General features: G+C 36.2%; 2 protein-coding genes across 2 annotated transcripts; both read left to right on the top strand.

The window, feature by feature from the left end:
• The first annotated feature begins 1,635 nt into the window (after positions 1-1,635).
• LOC133866263 (protein NSP-INTERACTING KINASE 3) lies at positions 1,636-8,783 on the top strand. The gene is made up of 11 exons (XM_062302795.1): positions 1,636-2,583; positions 3,048-3,180; positions 3,298-3,369; positions 3,628-3,771; positions 3,905-3,976; positions 4,099-4,158; positions 4,259-4,356; positions 4,451-4,597; positions 6,014-6,355; positions 7,404-7,795; positions 8,238-8,783. The coding sequence occupies exons 1-11, from the start codon at positions 2,484-2,486 to the stop codon at positions 8,553-8,555; spliced, it is 1,878 nt and encodes a 625-aa protein (XP_062158779.1). The 5' UTR covers positions 1,636-2,483; the 3' UTR covers positions 8,556-8,783.
• A 2,211-nt stretch (positions 8,784-10,994) lies between these two features.
• LOC133866257 (protein trichome birefringence-like 2) lies at positions 10,995-15,021 on the top strand. The gene is made up of 5 exons (XM_062302790.1): positions 10,995-12,407; positions 13,040-13,232; positions 13,316-13,506; positions 13,768-13,926; positions 14,353-15,021. Exons 1-5 carry the CDS (start codon positions 11,398-11,400, stop codon positions 14,693-14,695), a joined length of 1,896 nt encoding a protein of 631 aa, XP_062158774.1. The 5' UTR covers positions 10,995-11,397; the 3' UTR covers positions 14,696-15,021.
• The last annotated feature ends 1,620 nt before the right edge of the window (positions 15,022-16,641 follow it).

The raw sequence follows: 16,641 nt of genomic DNA, 5'->3' as shown, positions 1-16,641 counted from the left end.
ACATTTTCCCCCATTCTCTCATCTCTCTCTTATCTATCTAGATGAGACCATTTGGCAAAGAGCATAATTTTTGTTATGCCATAACTCGAAACAACTAGTGATTTTCTTTCGTGATAATTGCACCATTGGTCATTGGGGTTGGCCTAAATTACAAATTACTCCCGATGGTAAACTATAATTACAAATCACTTCCTAAACCCGTTTTTTCGCCCACTAAGTTAACAAATTCTTCTAGTTTGTCATGTTATACCTAATAGGAAATCGACATGTGTTCATTATATATATATATATATATATATATATATATATATATATTAAAAATATAAATAAATATAACTTTTTATTTATTTATTTATTTTAAATAGAAAATAGAAAATAGAAAATAGTGAAGAAGTAGCTGCTAGTTGGACAACCACTCCCAACCAATGGGGCTACTCCCAGATGCATCTAGGGGTTGCCCAAAGGCCTCCCTAAGGCTTGTGGGAGGCCGTGCGCCACCCCAAGCATGGGGTGGTTTTATTTATTTATTTTTTTTATTATAATGAACACGCGTCGATTTTCTATTGGGTATGATGCAGCAAACTAATTGAATTTGTTAATTTGGTGAACGCAAAACAGGTTCGAGGAGTGTTTTATAATTATAGTTTACCACATGGAAATTTCATGAACTTTTTGTACTGTATGGAGTAATTTGTAATTTAGGTAAACTCATGGGACCGATGGTGCAATTATTCATTTTCTTTCTCAATGCCATGGGTTTTTGAAACCCAAACTACAGAATACACAAGATGGGTTAAAAAATTATCCGATCTTACCTAATTTGCAGAAGAACATAGATATGGTTGAACAACTAAAAACTTAGGTTGTAAAGCATTCCTAGTAGGCTTACCAAAAGTAGCCTTACCAAAAGTAGCTAAAAACCACTTTTCTTTATTTTGGTGAGTCACTTTTTTAAAGTTCCTCCAGCAGCCTCACTATTTTAATTATTTACTATCACTATATCATTTAAATAATACTTTTTTAGATTTCTTTATTCTTCTCTATTTAATCTTTTTATACAACAAGCTATCAGTTTTCATTTACTTCTCAACCAAATTCAAAAAAAAAAAAAAAAAAAAAGATAAAGGAAAGAACCACAAAGTTTATGTCAGGAATAAAGAAACCTTCGTATCCATTAAATAAGGATACCATTGTGTGAGAGAAATGAAAGATGAGGGAAGAAAATGAGAGAAAAAAGTGTGCTAATCATGTGAGAGAGAAAAAAAAAAAAAAATTTGTGAGAAAGTTAGTGAGTAAATATTACTCATTAAAGATTTTTTATTTTTTTTTAAATACAGCAACAAGAACAGCAAATTAAAGATGATGGTATTTAACTTTCCTTTTTGGTAAGAGAAACTGAGTAACAGAGTAAGGCTAAGAAGGGTTTCCGTTAAAACACCATTTAAATTTTATCTGGCGCAATTTAGCGCGGTGGGGCATGGACTGCAAAAACTTTAACAGAATGCGATTATTAAAATTTGAAAAAAGCAATCTGAAGCCAAAAAGCCAACAGAGGCCAAGACAATGAAAGCACGTGACCTGCCAAAAACTTACCTGCAACTTTTTTCTTCCGCATATGGACATCCATCCCATTGTTCTCTCTGAATCTGAACAATCCCACGCATCCCTTCAGTCCAATCACTGAATTTTTAAATTGCACAATTTTTTTTTTTTTTTGAATTCTCTTATTGTACTAGGCCATCAAAACCCATTTTCGATTTTTCACTGCGTCTCTGTTTTTTTCAGAAAAGAAAAAACAAAAACAGGAAAAAATTTCGGTAATAGGTCTGCATCTGTATCTGTGTCCACTTTGGCATTTTGTTTTGGCCTTTGCGTGTTTGGTTCCATCTGCGTGAGTGATATTCATAGATCTTTATCTGTGAGCGTGAAAGAAAAGAAGAAGATAATGGTATGGGAATCACAGGGGAGTAGGGGACGAGCAGAGCAGGGCTAGTAGAAACCCACAGCCTTCCCACATGGAATTTGTGGGGATCGGCCAAAACATATAGAAATCACATTCAGCATTCCCAGATCTCTAGGATCTCAGAATTTCAGGCTTAGATGTTTGTTCGCTTGCTTTCTCGAGAAATTCTCTTCCGTTTTGCTGTTTGTCCCAGCTCATTTGGTGCCCATTCCGCCCAGTTTGAATCAAAATTCTGTTTCCGAGCTGGGTATTTTGTGGCCAAGTTATTTTAGCATCTGGGTTTTGGTATCTTCAAGTTTTATCAAAAAGTAACAGAGTTTTGTTTTAGTAACCCCTGACTTCCTGTTATGGTAATGCTTTATGGGCTTCTGATTCTGAGAGTGACTTTTTGTTTGGATAAGGAAAATGTTCAGACGTTCTTGTGAGAATGGCTTTTGTGCTTGTTGGTTATGGTGGTCTTGATCAGTGGGTACTGGCTGGGAAAAGATAGTAAATCTTTTTACTGAACTGAGAATAGAGTATGGAAAGTAGTTTCATCTTCTGGAAAGTGGGTCTGTTGGTTTTGGCATTGATGGGGACTTCTTCTGCTACTCTTTCTCCAACTGGTATAAACTATGAAGGTAAGTTCTCTGAGGATTTTTTTTCTGATTATCTTTACCTTAGCATTTTTTTTTTTCTCATTATTACTCATCCTTTCATTTTTCTTTGTAAGTAATACTGTTCTTTAGAATTGTAATTCAGAGATAGGTAAGAAGTTCATTTCTCATTTTTACAATTTTTGGTGAGACTTTTCGAGGAAAAAAGGGGACAATGAAAAGTTTAACCCTTCATGTTATGCGTATTCTTTATTCTTAAATTTGGGTTGGAGGAAATTCTTGCTTCTTTTTAGTTAAAGCTTTCATGCTTCGCTACAGTAGCTGAACTGTCCACATTTTATCCTTATTATGTAACTTATTTACTTACAATTCATCGTTCTTAGAGATACAGCTGAGGCTTCGCACCTGTTTTGGTTTTTATTTCGTAATTATTTTTTGCACCCAGAAAATAACTTTACGCTTTTATTTTTCCCCTGAACTTTGATCAGTTGTAGCTCTGATGGCCATAAAGAATGATCTTTTTGACCCACATAATGTTCTGGAGAATTGGGATATTAATTCTGTAGATCCCTGTAGCTGGAGGATGGTTACTTGTTCCCCGGACGGCTATGTTTCTGCTTTGTAAGTTGTATAGTTCCTTTGCGAGTTGCCTACATCTTCCAATCGATTTTGATAAAAAGAAAAAAAAAGTAGAACGACATTTTTAATTGATTCTTTTTTTTTTTTTTTGGTAATCAGGGGACTGCCTAGCCAGAGCTTGTCTGGTACCTTATCACCAGGGATTGGAAACCTCAGTAACTTGCAATCTGTGTAAGTTGTTACCTCCTTTTTCAATGATTTAAGAACCTTTTATTTTTTATTTTTTTTATAAGTGTGATTTTTGATTTTAGTTTTGCTTGTTCTTAGCAGTTGGGTATTACTTGCATAGTATTTATTGTTCTTGCTCCTAATTCACCTCCTCCTTGTAGTATCCAGATCAAGACTCCTTCAGTTTAAGACTTTTGGTTTGGTCGTGTGGTGCTATAGCATTTAGGTTGAATCTTAAACCATGACTGTATATATATGTAGGTTGCTACAGAACAATGCCATTTCAGGTCTGATTCCTGCTACCATAGGAAAGTTGGAAAAGCTTCTGACTCTTGATCTCTCCAACAATGCATTCAGTGGGGAGATACCTAGTTCCTTGGGGGACCTCAAAAACCTGAATTATTTGTAAGTTTCAGAAACTGTATACTTCTCTTGGATCATGCAAAATACTTGAATTGAATGTTGTTCAATTTGCTGCATGCTTAGGTGCTTGCTTTCAGATTCTTTTAACTTTAACATTGTGTTTTGAGCAAGTCAGGAGGTTAAACAACAACAGCCTTACAGGATCCTGTCCCGAGTCTCTGTCCACTATCGAAGGTCTCACCCTCGTGTATGTACTTTCCCTTTGCTGTCAATAGTTTACTCTCTCATCCGCGTATTTTTATCAACAAACTTATAAACAGAGCAATTTTTAGAAACTTAGATATTCACTTTTATAAGATGAATATGCAGGGATCTTTCTTTTAACAATCTCAGTGGTTCCTTGCCAAAAATATCAGCAAGAACTTTCAAGTGAGCCATTTGTTCTATCTTTCTATCAATTCTTTTAATTATCCTCTATAAGTTAGTAAATTGTTAGTCGTTGACATTCTCTTTCTATTTTCCTTCTCAGATTTAACGGTAACCCTTTAATTTGTGGGGCAAAGGCTGACAACAATTGTTCGGCTGTCATTCCAGAGCCACTGTCCTTCCCACCAGATGCTATAAAAGGTGTTTATGACTATTTTCTATAATTATTATTTTTTCAACTTGCTTTTCCATCACACTTTGATTACATGTTTTAAATGGGATTTTGGTTTCTCAGATCAATCAGACACTGGAAGTAAAGGCCAGCATGTGGCTATGGCTTTTGGTGCAAGTTTTGGTGCGGTTTTTGTCATAATTCTTCTTGTTGGGTTAATTGTTTGGTGGCGGTACAGACACAACCAGCAGATTTTCTTTGATGTCAATGGTTGGTAGCTCTGTACTTTATTTCCTTTCCTTTAGTATTTCAGTATCACTTACACAGATAGTGTAACACCCTAATCCCATATGAGGAATATAAGGAGTAGCCCACATAGAGTGGGTGGTTAATAAAGATAGTCATAAGTGTTAAGTCACATATTGCCTAGTTATTACTAGGTGGAACTGGGCTTTATAAGGAATTATATGAAAGCTTCAAATTAATTAGTCATTTTGGAGTGTTAGCGCAGATGCGGTTAACGCTTTTTCTTAGATCGTTACAAATGAGATCAGAGCCATCTAGTAACGCCAGACCTTGTGGTATTGGAGCACTGAATGACGTGACTCTAACTAGGACGTCAAGAGTTTAAAATGGAGAGTTTGTAACACTCCGGTCTTTTATGTGGAAGATAAGGAGTAGCCCATATAGAGTTGGTAATTTATAAAAATAGTCATGAGTGCTAAGTCCCACATTGTCTAGTTACTAGGTGAAACTGGGCTTTATAAAGAATTCTTGGGAAGTTCCAAATTGGCTAGTCCTTTTGGAGTGTTAGCGCAGATGTGGCTAATGCTTTTTCCTAAGTTGGTACAAATAGTCTTATAGCTCTCTCACGCTTGTATCAATGTGAGAAGTAAGAATAATTCATTATGTAGTGGACCTGATGTTAATTAACTGCAAGTGTCAGACTGTCAGTTTTTTTGCAATACCTGCAGTGATTCAATTTAGAAATTATATTTTTAAGGGTGCACACACGTGCATGCTTCACTGGAAATATCAACTGTTTTGAAGTTTTGGTTATAGTGTTGTGATCTAACGGTTACAAATGAACAAATGAAGTTTATTTGACACCCAGGGGCCTCTTTGCAAGGTGCTTCATTCATTGGCGCTTGTTTGTTCTCATGCTTCCTGATATTTTCCACTTTAAATTTTCCTGAAACATTGCCGAGGCTGAATGTTACTTTTCTCAATAAGTATTTCTTATGCTTAAAGCATTTAAAGTTGTTGGGACAGCTGCTGTTCGAAACCTGGGGATTTAAACTGAGTTGTAATTGGCCTATTTTGAAGACAATGGAAAATTTGAGTTGCTTCTTCAGTGTTGAGAAATATACTATTGCTATAATCAAGAGAAGTCATGATTCAAGTGTGTTGTAAGGAAGATATGGAGAAATTTGATTGTGACAATATAAATTTCAAGACCATTTGCACCCCTTTAGACTATGTAATAGTTGAAACGGTCACATAGCTAATGTTCCTGTATTATGGTGTCTTATTCAATGCATCTGCCAACATCAATTACTTTAATAGTATTATTTGTTGGCTTTAGGAACTCTTTATGAATCTGGTTTGCTGTGTGTAAGGATTGCTTTTCTTTTACCCACTTTATGATTATCCTTGCATTCTCAGTTATAATGTGTGGCTTGGCAGATCAATATGACCCAGATGTATGCCTGGGCCATTTGAAAAGGTATACATTTAAGGAGCTCCGGGCTTCAACCGATCACTTCAACTCAAAGAACATTCTAGGGAGAGGTGGTTTTGGGATTGTATACAAGGGATGCTTGAATAACGGAACTGCGGTGGCCGTTAAAAGGCTGAAGGACTTTAATGCTGCTGCTGGGGAAATTCAATTTCAGACAGAAGTTGAGATGATCAGTTTGGCTGTCCATCGGAATCTTCTCAGGCTTTTTGGGTTTTGCACAACTGAGAATGAACGTCTTCTTGTTTACCCCTATATGCCCAATGGAAGTGTGGCCTCTAGGCTAAGAGGTTAGCTAATGAAAAACTAGTTGTTGGTTCTTTTTTCTAACCCTACTTGTATGTTATGCTTACCTAAGAATTGTTGAATCGTTGGCCACATCTAATGTGAGGAACCAAACGTGCTGCAACCACATCACACACCAACCAGGCCATATTTCCTTGCCCACTGTTGGCTCCTACCTCTTTGACCATCGTTTCAATAGGCAACACCATCATTGCATCTTCCTGTTGCACTAGCCCAGTTGGGAGACATCACCTCAGCTACAGAATCTGTGCCACACCTTCAAATTCCACGACGATCACTTCAGTTGCCTGCATTCAACCTATTACCATCCCTAGCTTCTCACCATGAAAGTGGCGCTTAGCCTGCCACTATTTTTTTGACCTATCTAGCTTCCAACACCATGCACTCTCATGGTTCATTGCTCCAGACCTCCATCCCTAGACCAGAAAAATCATATTCAATTCGTATAGTTGTCTGAACAGTAAATCTGCACTTTTTTAGTTCAGTAAATTTAGAGCAATGCTATATACCACATTTTTATTCCACAATGTTGATGTGGCAGTTTCAATCAATCAATCCTTAGGTTTTTTATTTTATTTTATTAATAAAGATTGATCCGAAGATTGATTGGGGTTGCCACACCAGTATTGTGGGATAACAATTTGGTTTATAGCATTACTCTTAAAGTTAACATTCGTTTTTTCTGCTTCTTCACTTCATGACCATGTATCCAAATACAGCCTTTTAAGAATGTCCAATATTTTGTTTTCTTAATATATATATATATATATATATATTTTTTTTTTTTTGAACGATTGTTTTCTTAATATTTGACGAGAAGTCTCAGTTCAAATTACCACTTTCCTCAACACATTAATTTCATTTCTAATCACGCCCACTTTTGTTCCTTGTTATTTTTATTTTTTCAAGTTGAGTTGGCTGCTGTAGCTAACTTTTTAAGCCATGAGCATTTCACCCTTCCATTGCTAAGGAAGTGGCCAGAATTTTGTGCAAACCCAAAAATAATGACATAATTTTTTTTTTCCTTTTCAGATCATATTCATGGCCGGCCGGCTTTAGACTGGACAAGGCGGAAGAGAATAGCTTTAGGTACGGCAAGGGGGCTAGTATATCTGCATGAGCAATGTGACCCCAAAATTATCCACCGTGATGTCAAAGCAGCCAATATTTTGTTGGATGAAGATTTTGAGGCAGTTGTTGGAGATTTTGGGTTGGCAAAGCTTTTAGATCATAGAGATTCTCATGTGACCACAGCCGTGCGTGGCACCGTTGGCCACATTGCTCCAGAGTACTTGTCAACAGGTCAGTCATCAGAAAAGACTGATGTGTTTGGGTTTGGGATTTTGCTCCTAGAGCTGGTCACTGGTCAGAAAGCTCTAGATTTTGGAAGAGCAGCAAACCAGAAAGGCGTAATGCTTGATTGGGTATCGTACTCTCTCTCTCTCTCTCTCTCTCTCTCTCTCTCTCTCTCTCACGCGCGCACACACACGCATGCAGGTTGTTTAGGTAATTTGTGAATAATGCTGTGAGGGTAAAAATAACTAGAAGTTCAAAATGTCTGAAGTGGATTGTTTACGCAAATGAAAATCGTGCTAGTGGAGTGCTGTATAATTTTTTCTAATTCAATGTAATTATGTCAATTACTTGTGTTGTATTCTCTTTGTATTTCTCCTCATAATGTTAAATTTTATGTTCCTTGAAACATTGATGGAACTGATTAGGAGAATTGCGTTGTACTATGTTCTTAAAAGTTATTCTCCATCACTGCAGTAAGCATTCCTCTCATGGCTTGGGAAGAGTAGCGAAATCAGACGTTCACTCTTCCTTCAGATACTTGTCTTACATTGCTGGCAAACCTTTTTGCAGGTTAAAAAGCTTCATCAGGATGGAAAGTTAAGTCAAATGGTGGACAAGGATCTAAAGGGAAATTTTGACAGGGTTGAGTTGGAAGAAATTGTTCGGGTTGCCCTTTTATGTACTCAATTTAATCCTTCTCACCGCCCCAAAATGTCTGAAGTATTAAAAATGTTGGAAGGAGATGGGTTAGCTGAGAAATGGGAGGCTTCACAGAAGGTTGAGACGCCAAGGTTTAGATCTTTTGAAAACCCTCCTCAAAGATACTCAGATTTTATAGAAGAATCTTCACTTGTGGTAGAAGCAATGGAGCTTTCTGGCCCTAGGTGATTCTTTTCTTTCTTTCTTTCTTTCTTTTATTTTCTCCCCTCCCCCTACAGCTCCATCATGAAGTTGCAGTGGTTTGAATTAGAATATGTGATTGGTGTTGATAGCTACTGAATGCATGTATTCATCTGTATAAAGAAAAAGGAAAGTCATGTATAAGTATCTCTCTTGTTTCTCCAAAAATTAAGTCTATTGAGCTTCTGCCAAAAGAAGTCTTGGAAATTATGTGAAGGTTGATTTTTTTTTTTTCTTTTTTTCTACCTTTGATGCTCAAGGGTTCATATCCATCTGGCACAGGAAAAAAAAAAGGATGATGACTCAAGTTTCTCCAATTCTGCTTTAGTAAAAGGACTATGACCCATAATTATATAGAGAGTAGGAATTTAGTCCGAGTATCCTTATGGGAGTTTAATAATTTCAAACTGTTCTTCATATCTTTTTAACAAATAATTTCTGTCCAATAATACTTAAATGATCATATATAAATGTAAAACCAATCACTAGTACACTTGATTAAATTTTAAGCGAATTCCTTTTCATATTTTTATTTAATTTTTATATATCTTTGAGTCAGTAAATTCCAAATCTCCCCCTTTCTTGTCATGAACATTCTATGAAATTGTTTGCAAGATTTAGAAAATTATGAAGTTTTCCTCCAAACTCTAGATTAGAGGAATTTTTTCGGACCCATTTTATTAAATTGACTTGTATATAAAATGCATGAAATTTTTATATGCATTTTTAATTCTCACATGTATTTTGAATACCTATATATTTAATAGTGGATCAAGAGAAAATTATTTCAAATAATATGCAAATGCCATCTCAGAAAGCCTTGCCATATAGTAATTCCAAACATAAATTTTTTTAGCTCCATCAATGTTATATTTAAATTAATTGAAAATTGGTAGGTACCATGATGTGTGGGGTACTTTTTTATTTTTAATTCTTACTTAAAAAAAAAAAAATAAAATGATAATAATAAAGCCTTGAAAAGTTAAAAGGAAAGTTTCAGTGCTCCAGTATCAGCGAAACATTCACTTTTGGCAGAAAGGATGGGGTCGGCCCAGGTTTTGCCACGTGATTGACTACCAGTGGGTGCGATTCGCAGTGCTGGGACCTAAGCTTTTGCTAGAGGGACAAAGTAACAAAATAATATCTATGGAGCTTTGCTTGTACTGTTTAAGGAATAGCCACGTGTACACGTCCAACGGCGGGAACTGTGTCGGTTGTGAGGCTCACAACAGTTACACGAAGAACTAAAATTTTTAGCAGTCTGACATAATAACCTCTCAATCCCTTGCACTTATGACAGGCTTAATTACGCTGAAACCCCTGTGCACGAAAGCACATGGGGGGGCTTCAAAGCTTGAGCTATATTCTCATGTCCTTATACCCATGAATTATGAAACTGATTTTATAAACTTTTTTTTTTAAAAAAAAATAAAAAATATTAATTATTATTTTTTAAATAAATTATAAAATATATATGCTTTACTTGTTAAAAAACAAATCAAATAGTTTGAAAAAAAGCTCTAAAAGAGTTGGATAGAAATTGAAAGAGTAGCAGGTCTAATAGATATTAATTCTTCTAATCAGATCTATTGAACTGACGTGTATCTTTTAATAAATTAGATTGAAGAAATTATTCCAACTCAATTTAAAAGAAAATTTTATTTATTATTTAATTGTATATTTTTCAAGAATAATTTTTTAGCACTTGAAACGTTATCTTTTTCAAATAATTCTTGTTTGATGATAAGAAAACTAAGAGTAATGATATACATCACCCTATTATTTTCTCTTCTTATCTCTATAGCTTATGTTGGGTGATGTATAACATTACTCCAAAAATTAATAATAAGATTATTTTCAAATTTATTTTACCACATATTTTCATTGCAAGATTTAATATGTGAATATATAACAATTATATTGTGAATCCAAAAATTGACAAACCAAAACCCACACGAGAAAAAACTTTTAAGGGATCCGCCTCACAATCCTAATATACAATTCAATTCAAAATCGAGCATCCATAATGAATTTTCTAATTCTTTTTAACTAAAATAACTCACTAACGCTACATTTTTCTATTTTAGTTAATAGCTTTTTAAGTGTATTCTCCATTCGATTATCTATTATTTCTCTCTACCATATAAATATGATTTTCTTATTCTTTTTTTGGAAAGATGAAAGAGAAAGAAGGAGATAGAAATTAGAAAAACAAAAAAAGGGGAGAGAAAAACATGAACATAAAATGCAAAAAAAATACATTGGATTTTTAGAGAATTCGGATGAACAGGTTTTTGATTAGCCATTTGAAAAGCATCTGGTGCTCCTGTTTTTTCTGTTGATAAACCTTCTCCTTTTGTCTTTTTCTTCTATCTTCTGGTTTGCTTGATCGAAATTCGAAAATTCATATAACAGTTTCTTGGCGTAAATCTGAGGAACAGCAAGGACATTCCTGCCGCTGAGAAAACATAAAGGGCGGGCATTACAGTCATTCTACCATTGCCGCTCTCTCTCTCTCTCTCTCTCTCTCTCTCTCTCTCTCTCCACGTAAAACAGCAGTAGAGAGTAAGAAGAATCCTTTTCCAACACATTCACCTCTGCCTCACCGCTTTTGAGTCTCTTTACATCTTTGTATTTGAAACAGCACAATATCAGGAATGATATCCCATGCTTCACTCTTGTGATCTCCGAACCTCCCACGTAAGTGGTCGTTTGTTTTGTTCCTTTTAACAAACTCCAAACGTTGGCCACATAGATTCCATCTCCCACATTTTCTCACCTCTCTTTCTAGCATAATAGCCGATAACGAGGATATGCGTTTTCCTCTGACATGGATGTGAAGAAACTGCCTTTTCCGGAGCAGCTTCTGTGGCGAAGAAGAAAGGTAGTTTCTGGGTTTGGTTTGGGGGTTGGAGTTTCTCTCGTTGTTCTTGTTGCACTCTTCCTGAACAAGTCGTTGAAGATTCCCCCCGCAGTGCCTTTGTCGCAAGGGTTAGATAGTGTCGGTGATAATTCATCGTTTGCGGAAAGGCCATTGCCATATTCAAATACTGCTGACTCTTCTTCTTCTTCTAATTCTTCTTTTGATAGTAGTACCAATGCTACTTCAGAGTTGCAGAACAATGTGGATTTGATGCGAGGGAGTGAAAAGGGAATTGCGTCTTACAAAAACCATGAAGCGAATGTTTCAGGAATCACTGAAAGTGAAGATCTCAAGGAGGCCAATGGGGAAGGGAAGGGCTCGGAGGAGACCCATTTGGGGAATTACACTGAGAGTGTAAAAAATGGAGGCTTTTCTGCTGAAGAAGCAAATGGGCCAGTAGTTGCTAAGACGGGCGATTCTCTGGGTTCTGATGGAGGAGTGGTTTTAGAGAAGACCGATTCTGAAAATTTCTCCGAGACCCTGAAAAATGGAAGCGTGATTGGTCAAGAAAGAAATGTTATTCGGAATTTCAGCCTTTCCGGCAAAGATGTGGATTCAGAGGAAGGGAAATCTACAAGGGATTCAAGTATTTGCAATAATGGCACAGAAAGTAACAACGTGGGCAATTTTTCATATAATGAAGGGCTCGATAAAGCTTCTAGTAGAGAACAAAAGGCTTCCGAGGCAAATCATCAAGGGAATTTGGATGAGCAAAACAAAATCATAATTTCAAATTATGGTTCTCATGAGGCATGTGACATCTTTGACGGTAGATGGGTCAGAGATGATTCAAAGCCTTACTATCCTGCTGGTTCTTGCCCTTACATTGATAAGGATTTTGATTGTCACCTTCATGGGAGGTCAGATGATGGATATTTGAAATGGAGATGGCAGCCAAATGGGTGCGACATCCCAAGGTAAGATCAATCTTGATGGTTTTGGTAATTTTGAACGCTAGAAAAAATGAACTATTAATTGTATAATGTTCATGGGGAAGAATGATCAAATAGTTTTGTATCAGGGAAGTTTCATGGTCAGCTTGATGTTGTTCCATACCTCCATTACAAATTGTTTATACAAACTTAAGATTTTAATTTGCATTGGGTGCATTTGTGGATGTGACTTAGAAAATCTGGTATCACCTTGTCACTCAGCATGGTTTCATAGGTAGTAAAAATTGGTCAATATTGGATAAATTTGTAGCAAGGTGCAGGAGTCATACACACTTTTTGGTTGTGAAAAGTATCAAATGGGCTCCGTTGGTTTGTCACATTTATGATTTTTACCAGATTTGTTGAACTTCTTTTAGTCAACTCAATTTATGGATAAATGACCAAATATTTATAATACTTACCAAAAAACAAGGACAAAATCTATATAAGGTTCAGAATTTCTATGTTTTATGTAATCTTGATGGTTGATGTTTGAATTATGTTTCTAGTGCAGTGTTTTTAATATGCCAACCTTTTTATGGAATGTTGTCTGTCTTGAACTAAAGTATATCTCCTTTTTTTTTTTTTCCTCTGTTAATTTCTGATGCTATCCTCAGTTTTAATGCAACTGATTTTCTGGAGAGGTTGAGTGGAAAGAGGCTGGTTTTTGTGGGAGATTCACTGAATAGGAACCAGTGGGAATCTATGGTGTGTATACTCCGCCATAGTGTCAGAAACAAGGCTAGAGTTCATGAGATATCAGGAAAGAGGGAATTCAAGAAGAAGGGTTTTTATGCTTTCAGATTTGAGGCAAGTTTCTGAAGTCCTTAATAGTCTAAGCACTTAATCTAAAGATGTAGCCCTCTAATTCACATGCATTTGCTGTATTTTAGGACTATAATTGTTCCGTGGATTTTGTTAGTTCTCCATTCCTTGTTAGAGAATCATCTTTCAAAGGTAGAAATGGGTCGATGGAGACATTAAGATTGGATTTGATGGACCGGACAACTTCTATGTATCATGATGCCGATGTCATAGTCTTCAATACAGGTCATTGGTGGACCCACGAGAAGACATCAAGAGGGTAAGTTGTCATTCTGCTTGTTACCATGCTTGCTGCTATATTGTGTGTGCCTAGAACTGTGGTTGTTGAAAATGGTGACTGCCATGGGCTACTATGTTTTGTAATTTGGAAAAAGGAAAAAAAGAAAAGAAAGTCGCGTTATTAATATTCACATTGATATTTCCTGCATACCATATTACTATCAGCCGATCTTATGGAGTGATTTTTCTGCTGATCGTGAAAATGATCTCTTGATGTGTTTTTGCATTGGTGTTCCTACAGAGAAGACTATTACCAAGAAGGCAACCATGTGCACCCAAGACTAAAAGTTCTGGAAGCATACAAGAGGGCTCTCACCACTTGGGCCAGATGGATTGACAAGAGCATTGATGTCAACCGAACTCAGGTTTTCTTCAGAGGATATTCAGTTACCCATTTCAGGTTTAGGCCTATTCTTCACTCTACCGTATCTCCACTTATATGCTAACAATGTACATTTCTCTGTTAGCTCCATTCTCAGAGTCTCCATATTCTGCAGTTCTGCTAGCTTTTCCAAAATTTTAGGCTAAGAAAGTAATTTTATACTGCTCAGTCTCATGCATATTAGACCATTAAAAATCTTGACGTGCAACACTTGCAGAGATATATCTGCGACAATCTTAACGACCCTTGAGTTATCTTTCCTTTCTTCTGTACTGGACCTAATTTTTATGTGTTAGTTTATTGTTGAAACCTAGCATAGGCTCATTGTTGGAAGCTTGATAGTCGGAATCAACTGTGAAAATACCCAGAGAATATGAATTAAGTTAGATGAGTTTCCTGTACTTCTGTCTCACAGAAGTTTTGAATCGTTTGATGTGGTTGCAGAGGAGGCCAATGGAACTCGGGAGGACAGTGCCACAAAGAAGCTGAACCAATCTTTAATGAAACTTACTTAGCAAAGTACCCTTCAAAAATGAGAGCTCTAGAACATGTGCTTTGGGAAATGAGATCTCCTGTGGTTTATTTAAACATAAGTAGGCTCACAGATTACAGAAAAGATGGACATCCTTCTGTATACAGAATGCAATACAAGACAGTGGAGGAACAGATTGCCGCCGAGCGATCTCAAGATTGCAGCCATTGGTGCTTACCAGGAGTACCAGATACTTGGAATGAATTGCTATATGCTTCTCTGTTACAGATTGGAAAGGGATCTTGGAAAACCTGAAGAGAGTTGTAAACAAGCTGCCTGTTACATGTTAATTTGTTCTTTAGATATATCCTTTCCTTTTTTCTTCTTTTTGCTCGTTAGATATATCCTGCCTGAGCTCATATATTTTGTGAGTTCCCAATTAGGCTAAGTATTGTATGTTGACCCAGATTGCAAAATTTGGGGGTCTATGTTTAGTCTTTGAAAAGTGGGAAGATTAGGTCACAGCTCACAAGTCGATATGTATATTTTACGTTTCAATGCATCCGAAACAAGATGATTCTTTTCATTTACTTTTCATTTCAATTGGATTTTACAGATTGAATTCATATTGCAGTTAAAGATGCTCTAGCTTCTGAGGAGTTTTCTGTGTTGGTTTTTTTTTTGTTTTTTTTAATCTCAAATGGGATGAATTTGTATCAAGTTTTTTCAGTCGTTGTTCCTTCTGAAACGGCGATTGGTATGTGAAAAAAACAATATGGATATCTCCCTTTCTACCTCTATATTGAGATTTGAGAAATAAGAAGAAAAAGAACAAACTACTTTACTTCAACTCAGGTGGGTAAAAGATAAGAACTCAAACGTTTATGTAGGATTTAGGAAGGACATAATACACTGTTATTCTGAAGTACAGAAGCACGAATATGCATGCACACTGACATACACATTAAACAACACACAGACAGATGATTCCTCCAATCTACAGAAACTGGGGAATCAAACAATTGCTAGTCTACTGCAAATCAACCAATTCTGAAAGCTCACCTTGGTAGGCCTAGAAGAGGTTGTTAAAGCGCGCAACTTTTATTACTCTCATGCATAACATTACACAAGGAAAAGAGATAATAGCCTGAAAGACTCATGACGGAGTCCATTGCCGTTCTGTGACTTGCCGGTTTGCCGTGGTTCAGCGAAGAGCACTGCTACTTATATAGAATGCTTCTTCGTGTCAGCTAACTTATGAAAGTAGAGCAGGGTGAGGGGGGTGGAAGTACCCATTATCATCACTCCCACCCGAAGCTTTCTAGGACCCATGGACATGCTATATATTATCAATGATAGGCTTCATTGCCTATCATCATATCAATGGACTCAAAGAAGTGCAAGTGGGGAAGTTACTCTCTGGCTGTAGCCCTTAAATAGCAGATGATTGAGAGCTGAGAAGTTATGATCTGAAATGCACCTCTCATATGCGGTCTGTTCATTATCCAAAAACTACAACTCTTGCTTTTCTCTTTAAGCTTTAACCATCCAAAGTTGCCATGTTAGGAAAAGCTCCTAATAATTAGCACTTGTTCCCCTCCGATGACAATCTTACCCCTTACCTAAAAACGCCATTCTTTCTTTTTTAGAACGAATAATACTACTCTTTACGTTCATTTCATATCGGTTGATGTAGCGTGTTTTAAGTGAGTTTTCATCTCAGCTACTTTAAACACGTCGCGTCAGTCAGTGTGATCAATGGGTGAGAAGACAAGTAATACTATTTTCTTATTAAACATTCAAGTTGTCATCCAAATGAGAAATGTTATATCTGGATAAGTATTCGCATTTCATCCACCAAAACTGATGTGGCGTGGTCCTTCAAATAAAAAATCACATTTCCCTCCACCAAATTCTAGAGGAGGGCCACACCACTTCAGGTTTGGTGGATGGAATGTGGATACTTGTCCAGTATTCTATATGTAGCATTTCTCTATTCAAATTTGGGTAACCAGCCATTCTACTGGCTGCCATTTTTTTTTTTCTTTTTCTTTAAGAAAAGGTTTTTCTTATAATTGGGTTGTAGAAAATTTCTTTAACCCAATTTATTAAACTAAATTAAAAAAAAAAACAATTCTTTCACTTAATTTGTAGAAAATATTAATATTACTTATTATTGACTAATCATGTTAGTTTTCCATGCAAAATGTTTATTGCAAAAAAGGATATGAATGTCAATATAGCCCAAGATGGGCATCGAA

This window comes from Alnus glutinosa, chromosome 1 (assembly GCF_958979055.1).
Source record: "Alnus glutinosa chromosome 1, dhAlnGlut1.1, whole genome shotgun sequence".
NCBI classification, from domain to species: domain Eukaryota; kingdom Viridiplantae; phylum Streptophyta; class Magnoliopsida; order Fagales; family Betulaceae; genus Alnus; species Alnus glutinosa.
This window is presented reverse-complemented; position numbering and strand designations above follow the sequence as displayed.

What these genes read in the sequence shown, in the direction of transcription:
- LOC133866263 (XM_062302795.1), top strand. Translation starts at nt 2,484, where the DNA reads ATGGAAAGTAGTTTCATCTTCTGGAAAGTGGGTCTGTTGGTTTTGGCA. An exon ending in GACGGCTATGTTTCTGCTTT is followed by an intron (nt 3,181 to 3,297) that starts GTAAGTTGTATA and finishes TTTGGTAATCAG; the next exon opens with GGGACTGCCTAGCCAGAGCT. An exon ending in GATTTTCTTTGATGTCAATG is followed by an intron (nt 4,598 to 6,013) that starts GTTGGTAGCTCT and finishes GTGGCTTGGCAG; the next exon opens with ATCAATATGACCCAGATGTA.
- LOC133866257 (XM_062302790.1), top strand. Translation starts at nt 11,398, where the DNA reads ATGGATGTGAAGAAACTGCCTTTTCCGGAGCAGCTTCTGTGGCGAAGA. An exon ending in AATGGGTGCGACATCCCAAG is followed by an intron (nt 12,408 to 13,039) that starts GTAAGATCAATC and finishes TGCTATCCTCAG; the next exon opens with TTTTAATGCAACTGATTTTC. An exon ending in TATTCAGTTACCCATTTCAG is followed by an intron (nt 13,927 to 14,352) that starts GTTTAGGCCTAT and finishes ATGTGGTTGCAG; the next exon opens with AGGAGGCCAATGGAACTCGG.